Source organism: Macadamia integrifolia, chromosome 8, assembly GCF_013358625.1.
Source record: "Macadamia integrifolia cultivar HAES 741 chromosome 8, SCU_Mint_v3, whole genome shotgun sequence".
NCBI classification, from domain to species: Eukaryota; Viridiplantae; Streptophyta; class Magnoliopsida; order Proteales; family Proteaceae; genus Macadamia; species Macadamia integrifolia.
Window position 1 is genome coordinate 10,734,749 of NC_056564.1, and position 9,119 is coordinate 10,743,867.

The following is a 9,119-nucleotide window of genomic DNA, read 5'->3' on the forward strand; positions in this document are numbered from 1 at the left end:
GCTAGGCAACCCAATGGCTAGAGAGGATCTAAGTCCCACTATGATATCTAACACTAACAAGTTAGGTTTCTTTTTTTAATTTACTTCTTGGTGAGACTTGCCTTCAACCTACCTCAATGCCATTCTTAGTAATCCTAAAATTATATTGGTAGATAATCTTAGGAAGTGAATATAAAAATTAAATCAGTCTATACTTCATTGATTCTATCAAAATTAACCTGAAACCTAGAAAATTGTAGATTTTTTGAATTGGGAAAATCGGACAGTTTAATAGAATCAAGAATTGGATTTAGTAGATTCTACATCTATTCGAAATTGTTAATTTTGATTCATCAAACAAAAATTGAGAATACTCTTAGAGTGTTTACTAATTGTCAAATTTCTAGCACACAATTAGGTATACTATAAAATCAAATGCAAAAAATATATATTCAATTTAATGTGGCCTTTGTCTAAAAAAAATTGGACATAAAAAAAAACCATAGAAATATTAAATCTAGTATTATTTGGATATGTGTTAGCTATTTAACAATTAAAATGAGTAGAAGCACGTGTGTTTACCTTACTTAAAAAGTTAAAATGAGGGATAAGTTTGGTGATGTTAGGTTTTAGCTCCCACCATTTTGTCCCCAAATCATCTTTAACCTAACTATCAGAGCTTTGATTGATTAGCCTAAGAACAAGAATCATGCTTTTAAGTTAAGTTGGATTAGGTAAGCATGTTTTCATGGGATTAAAATCAACTTATATGTTAAAAATGAGTGTAACTCGTATAGAAATAATATCATATTTTAATCATTTTATTGAAATTCAATGTGTACATTGCGTTGTTGATTGGTTAATAGTGGTGCACGACATTCTATTCCTCTTGGGTTTCTAAATGAATGGTATTGGAGGATTGGGCAATCCCTTTACTCCTACCCTCCAAGCAGGTGAGGAGTCTTTACCCTTTCCATCTATACAAACTAGATAGACTTACCCACACTCTACAAGACATTGAGTAAGAAACATTATCACAAGAGTAAGATAGATAAGCCTATGTTTAATTGATTTTCTAAACAATCCACACACTTTCTATTTTTTATGGGAAATATGTTTTACACCCTTCACGAATAAACATTTCTTAACGAGCGGTTCTCTGAGCAAGCAGCATAGGGAATACATCAAGGAGGAACAACAAAATGATTTAGTAAATTAAGGGATAGAGAGATCATTTCACATGTGTGTGTGTGTGTGTGTGAGAGAGAGAGAGAGAGAGAGAGAGATGGTGCTAATGTACCTTCCGTAATTGGTTCTTAGAACTTTTTCCTAGGAATCATGTATTTTTATAAATGTGCATATAATAAATTAAGTAAAAGGAAAATGTTATGCAAAAAGAACACCAAACCAAACTTCTGGTCCTCCCACAATTTTCTGTTCCCTTGAACAATGAAATATCATAAATACACCCAATTGTAAGATTCGAAATGGGGACCCTTCAATAGTGAGAAATAGTACTTTGATGTTGGAAGGAATCCACTACTTAAAAGAAAAATTACCACTCATGGCCTGTTAAAATAAGTTTTTCTAGTTAATCCTTCTCTTTTGAGCCTCAATGATATGACACATGTAGTAGTCAAACATTTGATGAGAAACATCTTTCTTGGATTAGCCTTATGTTGAGAATGGCCTCAAATTGTAAGGCTTTTTTGTACTTGTATTTTCAAGGATTGAATGAAATTCCCTTAGAGTTGGTAAAGTTCAATTTTCAATCAACTTTGTATCTCCAAGTGGGTAAATCAAATTAAGTTGAACTTTCAAGTTGATAGATATTTTTTTGTTATAAAATATCAATATTTTATTACTTAGAATTACCAAAATAGAAAGAGGGGGGAGGGGGTTTGATCAACCCACTAAACATAGAAGAGTGACAACTAAGAAGCTCTAACAACTAAACTATGATCCTCTGCGTTGAAGCTTGGCAAAATACTTTAGAAATAAACATACATAAATTGACTAGCTAACACAAGAATCTCATCAATCAGAAGTTGAGCAATGTCATGCCTCTAGTTTATGTGATCTCCTTAAATCTTTCATAATGGATCGAGCTTATCCAAAACTAATAAAAATGATATCATATATATATGTGATTTTGCCATTTCTTTCTACTTCATCTAGATTTGCCGCAATAATGTTATTTTCAAGAATCAGACACCTTATCTCTCCTTAGTGACCTAGACTATTTCTTAATGGATTTGTTCTCATAAATTATATTTGTTATGTAAAAAAGATAGGTATGTCAGATAAGTTAATGAACAACATCAATGGAGATATCGGATGTGATATCATACAAAAGAGAGAGGATTATTTCAAAAAAGGGAGGAAAAGAGAGAGAGACAGTAATGGATGCTAGAATACGACATACCAATAACATATCCAATCTTTTTCTATTATACTTTGTTGTATTTTGTTTGTCCCATAAAAAGATGGGAGGATATTATAGTCATTTGAGGTGGGAAAGAATCCAAACCCGTGACGTGGATCTGATAATAAAGAGGCAAAGTTAAGATCAAGACATTAGTTATCGTTAATCTTTATTATATTTGTCAGAAAGATTTACCTCGTAACATGAGAAGGAAAAGGAAAGCTCCAAAGAAGGGAAAATATGGAGACGAAACAGAGAAGACGAGTTTGGTCGTCGTTCTTCATTCTCAGTTTCAAATTTCTGTCACGTGCGTCATCCATTAATGATCCTTCTGATCTCTTCCCAGTCCCTCTCAGGCCGAGTCTCAGCCTATGATCCTAACAATTTCTTTTCAATTCTTTCCACTTCTTATTTATTTAGGAGCTTTTAATTTAATTAACTCCTCTGCAACCACTATCCAAAGTCCAAGTACTGTACTGGTAATCTGTAATCTGATACTCTGTTCAGATTTCAGAATCATCTGATACGATGCGAGTCTTCAAACAGAAAAAAAAATAAATAAATAAAAAATTATTCAGAAATTTATTAGGATTTCTCTTTTCTCTCCACCGGGAATAACCGGTCATCATTTGATCTCGAAACCCTATGAGCTATTACTGCTCGTGTGTGTGTATGAGAGAGAGAGAGAGAGAGATTGACTGTGTGAGAGACAGACCCCTCTCTTCTCGGCTTGCTGGGCTACTTTAGTTCCTTATTCTACGTCGATTGCTGCTTGTATTCCTTTGCTAACATACGCCACTGCTATTTTCAGCTTCTCCTAAGCTCTCCTCATCATAACTTTTTTTTAATTTTTTTTTGCCCTTTCCTTTCATCGTTGCCCTCTCACCACATCTTCTACCTTTTTCTTAGCCTTCTTTACCTACCCTTTCTTAAATCTTTCTTTCACTCTTCATTCAAAACTCAAAATCCTTTTCAATCTCATCTTTTCTCCTGAAAGCTTAGCTTAGCTTAGCTTAGCTCTAGCTCTTTGTCATGGCGGAGGGTTTCGAGCCCTTTCATGTACCGCAACAAAGTAGAAGAGATAAGCTGAGAGTCCTCTCTCAATCGCACCCCACTTGCGATGATGCCGCGGCTGCTCTACAAGGGTGTGTGGGTTTGCTTCCTATGTACGATCATCACTCTCTCCTCTCCTCTGACATGCTAAACTGCGGCAACCCACTTGGTGGAGCTGGGACTGGAGCTGGGACTGCAACTGTCGAGATTTCTAAGCCAAACCCAGTTTGTAATGTTAAGGCGGAAGGTGGGAATTTAATGGGCTACCTCGGGGGGTTCGTAAATGCTTCTTCTTCGTCTTCTTCGTCTCATCAGCCTTTCTTGGATCCACAGTCTTCCCTCGCCTGCAACCCTTTTCTTTACACGGCCCAGAATCTCAGAGATCTTGATCACTCCTTTAATGGTGGTGAAGTGGTCCCCTTCAAGCCTACGCCCGTATCGTTAACCCATGCCCATGATTCGGTTTCCACTGGACAAGGTCTGTCGCTGTCCCTATCATCTCACCATCCAGGACAGCATAATCTCCCTCTGGAGCTCAATTTGCAGCAGTACGAGTCTGCGCATGCGGTGTTCGATGGAAAGTGTATGGGAGGGTATGTAGCTTCCACGTCCAACGATGTGTCCAGGAGTCCTGTGCCTCTCGGCCCTTTTACGGGCTACGCTTCGGTTTTGAAAGGGTCGAGGTTTCTGAAGCCTGCGCAGCAGCTCATGGAGGAGCTTTGTGATGTGGGTAGAGGAGTTTTAAGTGATAGAAGCTATGGGGACTCCTCTTTGATAGATCCTTCTATGGAAAACTTGGGTGGAGTTGGAGTTGTTGATGATTCACTAGCTTGTGGAGATCCTACTCGTAGTGAGCACCAAAGGAAGAAGAACACTCTACTATCAATGCTGGATGAGGTATGCCGTGTTATTTAATTAAGGGTTTTAATTCTTTGAATCACTATTAGATGGGGATGCTTGTGTTTTTTCTCTCTCTCTCTCTCTCTCTCTCTCTCTCTCTCTCTCTCTCTAATTTTGGTCAATTTGAGTATTCTTAATTGTTTCCCATTTTTCTCTGGTTAATCTTCCTCGAATGCTGCGATTAGTCTTCTGATGAAGCAGATGCTTGTTTACATTTAGAAGGATCGATTTCCATAAGGTTCACGCAATCGTCTTTTGGGGAAAGGTGATGAGAGGGAATATATGCAGAGTGTGGTGCTTGCTAAGTATTAATTATTTGACACCCTTAGAAAGAGATCCGATTTGGGGGGGGGGGGGGGAACGTTTGAATCAATTTTGGAGCTGTAGTGTGCGTATAGCGACTGAAGGAATCTGTTTCTAAATATTTATTCTCGTAATGGATGAAATAGAAAGTGTATACCATGGAAAGCATCATTTTTTTATTCAAAGCCAAAAGGGTGTGGGACTCAGATGTTTTCTGGCCCTTTTCCCGGGGGGGCGTGTGAAGCTGTGTGTGTGTGAGAGAGAGAGAGATTTGCATGACAAAGGCATGTGATTACAGTTTGTGTTGCTCCATATTCTTATGTGCAATATTTGAAAAGAAGGTTAAAATTTCCACACAAAGTTCCTCTTCCACAAAAATAGGTGAAAATTGAAGAGTAAAGCTTTTGTATTTCCCATTCTCATCATTTTTTAAGCAATTTATTTATCAGTGGTTCACTTAAGAGAGAAATGAGTATCATAAAGTTATCCGATATCTTTGTGAAACCAAAGGATCTGTTAACAGCCAATGGTATCAGAAGTATTTTTGCAACCACACATATGGTAGTTCCTTGTCTGAAGGTGGATTATTTGAGTCTTGTCTTGGGACAAGGGTCTTGAATTATTTGAATATTAAGTGCTACCCCTGTTAAAGTATCTTGAATATTTTATTTTATTTTATTTTATTTTATTTATTTATTTATTTATTTATTTTTTTAAGTTTCTTTATAAATTTTATGGCGTTCTGTGAATAATAAGTGAAATCTTTAGAAGGGTCTTGAATTCTTTGAATAATAAGTGAAACATTCTTTGTCCTTTGCAACTTTTGTTTCAGGGAAACATTTATTTTCTTTTCTTGATTATTTTTCTTCATTCTTCCCTTACAATAAATTGGACAATGGGTATTTACATTCAGGTCAATGATGGCAGATGACTTGCACTAGCCATGCCTCTTTAAGATGTTGTATTTCATTTTATTTTTGGTAAACTGTATTTTCTGGCGAAGGTTACTTGTATTCAACTTCGTGTACTGAAAAGGTTCTCCAATTTTTGCCAATAAATCAAATCAATGAATATCTAGTATTGCTTCAGTTATTGGAAAAGTATATTGTATAATTTTCATTTGTGGCTTCAGTTTGCTATGGTTTAAATGAGCAGATGCCTAAGCTTAAGTGCTGTTATTTTGTTGAGGTTTTCCAACAGCTTCAGGGTGAACATGTTGCTTCGTGTTGTAAATTCTGAGGTGTTTTACCTTTGATTTGATGTGATCTACCAAAACCTTGAACTTTCTGTTCTCCTATGATATTGTTTCTCTTATTCTCCATTAGGTGTATAAAAGATACAAGATGTACTACCAACAAATGCATGCTGTTGTTGCTTCATTTGAGTCTGTTGCCGGGCTTGGCAATGCAGCCCCTTATGCATCATTTGCCCTCAAAACAATGTCGAAACACTTCAGATGCTTGAAGAATGCCATTACTGATCAACTTCGATTAAGCAAAACTCTTGGGGAGGGAAGCTTTGAAAAGGATGGAGTTCCTAGGTTGGGGACTGCCGACCGAGGCCTTAATAGCCAGAGACCTGTTCATAACTTGAGCATTCTTGAACATCAACATGTTTGGCGACCCCAGAGAGGACTTCCAGAACGTGCGGTAGCTGTTCTCAGGGCATGGTTATTTGACCACTTCCTTCACCCGTAAGTGAACCATATTCCATGGATGACATTTTTAAATTATGTATGCAACCTTATTCTCCTGATTCTACTTGTATGAGAGGGGAAAATGATAGTTTAATGATACTTTTCGAAGCATATTTTTTTTCTCCTGGTAATTTACTTGGCCCAGTACATGTTAGTACATAAAGCTAGTCTTGAAGCCATTGTTGTTTGATGCTGCAGTTACCCTACTGATACTGACAAGCAAATGTTGGCTAAACAGACGGGTCTATCAAGGAGTCAGGTGCACGATTCTGTCATTTGTCTTTACTATTCTTTTACTAGCTTTGCAACCAATAAAGCATTGTGCCCCACTTGAAGGAACTCTTCTTCTTGGATTATTACATAGATTGTCCATTTCTATCAAAAGGATATGCTAAGCAAAATGTATCTAATCCGGTGAATGAGTTCAAAATAGACAAAGAAACTTGTCTCCAGAAATTCAATATGACTATCTGACCAAGGTTATTGGTTTTGTGATCCAACCTCTTGGACAGGTCTTAACCCTGAACAGTTCTGACAGCATCAGTATGTGTATTTTCCTCCATTGTGAACTGTATCTTTTGTTCTTAACCTCTTTCTGTCCTTGAGCATAGTCATAGAACTATTGAGTAGTAAAACATTTATTAGATCATCAAGATCAGTAACCTGGTGAGTCAACTGTTCGATTTGAACATGCACTTCAGGATTTTGACGAGTCGATGGGCGATAACTGTATGATGTTGTGCTCATCTGGATCAGTGACTTTCACCATTGTTGTTTCATTGTTTTGTATTGTTCCCTATTTCTCGGTTATCCTAATTGTTTTGATTCTTCTATAATTGTTGATTTGGCCAGGTCTCTAACTGGTTCATCAATGCTAGAGTAAGACTGTGGAAGCCAATGGTAGAGGAAATTCACATGCTTGAAACACGGCAGGCTCAAAAAGCATCAGAGACCGAGGACCAGAATTCCAACAAGGCTGTTGATCACCAACCACCTTCGTCAAACCCACTACCCTCCAACAAAACACTACAGACTACTGCAACCCAGAATTCTCAAAACCCCCCAACAAAACGCAGTAGAAGTGAACTTCCCATTGCACCCAACCAAAATGATCAGCTGAACAACTTTCAATACCATAATCTATCAAGCCATCATCACCAAGTAGGTGTGAGCAATGCAGTGGGTAACAGCAGTGGCGGTGTTTCACTGACACTGGGCCTGCGCCAGAATAATGGAATCGGCTTGTCTGAGCCTTTTCCAATGAACATAGCTCATCGTTTTGGCCTTGAAGCAAACGAGGGATGTGTAGTTGGTAGCTTTGAGGCCCCAAATCGGCACTTTGGGAAGGACATTGGGGGACAGTTTCTCCATGACTTTGTTGGCTGATGAACTTCATTTTGAGGCTTGCGATATCTGAGGTTGTTTACTAATGATCAGTGGGGAAAGTTTGCCAAATTCTATAGAGATCGAGCTCACATAACGCAGGACAGACTAGATGGGTCAATTGGAGATTGCCCTCTCTGGGTGTAACAAGGTACGTGAAGTTCTTACAACATATATGCGTACCTGTGTATATATATTTGATGAAGAGAGAGAGAGAGAGAGAGAGAGAGAGAGAAGCCTTTATGTGGGTCAAGTGGGGTTGATATGGTCAAAGAAAGGCTTGAAATGATGATTGATGTTTGGTGTTTTATCAACTTTTTCTTTTTTGGGTGTAACAAACATAAGATATTTTATTAAATGGTGAAGATATCACTTTTCAAGATGAAAGAATCGTAGGCACATAAGATTAAAACTTAAAATATGTGCATGGAAGGGTTGGTTTGTGTTAATCAAATCATGCTTTCATTGCTTTCTAAGCCCTCTTAGTCTTTTTTATTTTCTCATAATTAATCATAGTTTTGTGAAAACTGTAAAGAGCTTTGTAATGATTGTGAGCAATTGAATTTTATAAATCTACTTGAGAACTAATCTGTTTTTTCCTTTTCTTTTTTTATTGTCTTGGACAGATAAGGAGATCAAGAAAGAAGGAAAGCAGCAAATAGAATACGAGAGAGAGAGAGAGAGAGAGAGAGAGAAAAAAAGTTGTAACCACTGACTGAGATTTCGAGATTGAATTACGATGAGACGTTGGGGAGATTGGATGAAAGTAGAAGGAAATGGATTATATATGGCCAGTCTCCCTGGCCCCACCTTGTACGTAATTGGGTGATTTGTTAACTCTTTATGTATTTTATGTTTTCAGAAGCAATTATAGCATAATAATAGCAAGGTAAAATAATTGTAACGAGGTATACTAGAAAATATTTTTTTCACTCCTCACTTGGCTTCAAATCTTTGGTTTGATTCGAATTAATATTGTGATTTTGCAATTCTCTCTCTCTCTCTTTCTCGCTCATACACACGGGGTGTAGGCAAAAGGGTAACATGATTTATTATTAGTAGACCATTTTCCATGATGTTAAGTTAGTTTTGAATTCTTGACCTGTTTAGAAGAATCGTTTTGAAGATTAATCCGCTCTGACATATTTTGGCAACGACTCGATTGGGAAGTTTTCTGAGATCTGTGATGAAACCAGAGGGGTTGGATTGATAGAATCGACTCATGATCTAATGGATTGACCCGTGACTTGGAGGAGTATATATATAATGTACTATCGTCTTGTTGAGCAAGTCATTATAATTTGAGGGGTTTTTCAAATTAGGGTTTGAAAGCGGTTATTTGGGTGTAATCTCTTGTCTACATAGTAAAATTTCTTCTTA

General features: G+C 37.2%; 1 protein-coding gene across 2 annotated transcripts; it reads left to right on the forward strand.

Annotated features, from left to right (window-relative positions):
• Positions 1-2,657: 2,657 nt before the first annotated feature.
• On the forward strand, positions 2,658-8,690 carry LOC122085438 (BEL1-like homeodomain protein 9). 2 transcript variants are annotated; one of them, XR_006142128.1, is made up of 5 exons: positions 2,658-4,354; positions 5,986-6,353; positions 6,555-6,615; positions 7,209-7,890; positions 8,366-8,690. XR_006142128.1 is itself a non-coding variant. In XM_042653873.1 (4 exons), exons 1-4 carry the CDS (start codon positions 3,437-3,439, stop codon positions 7,740-7,742), a joined length of 1,881 nt encoding a protein of 626 aa, XP_042509807.1. In that variant the 5' UTR covers positions 2,658-3,436; the 3' UTR covers positions 7,743-7,893. The 2 variants fall into 2 exon arrangements, 1 of the variants encoding a protein (XP_042509807.1); XM_042653873.1 differs by lacking the exon at positions 8,366-8,690 and having other exon boundaries at positions 7,209-7,893.
• The last annotated feature ends 429 nt before the right edge of the window (positions 8,691-9,119 follow it).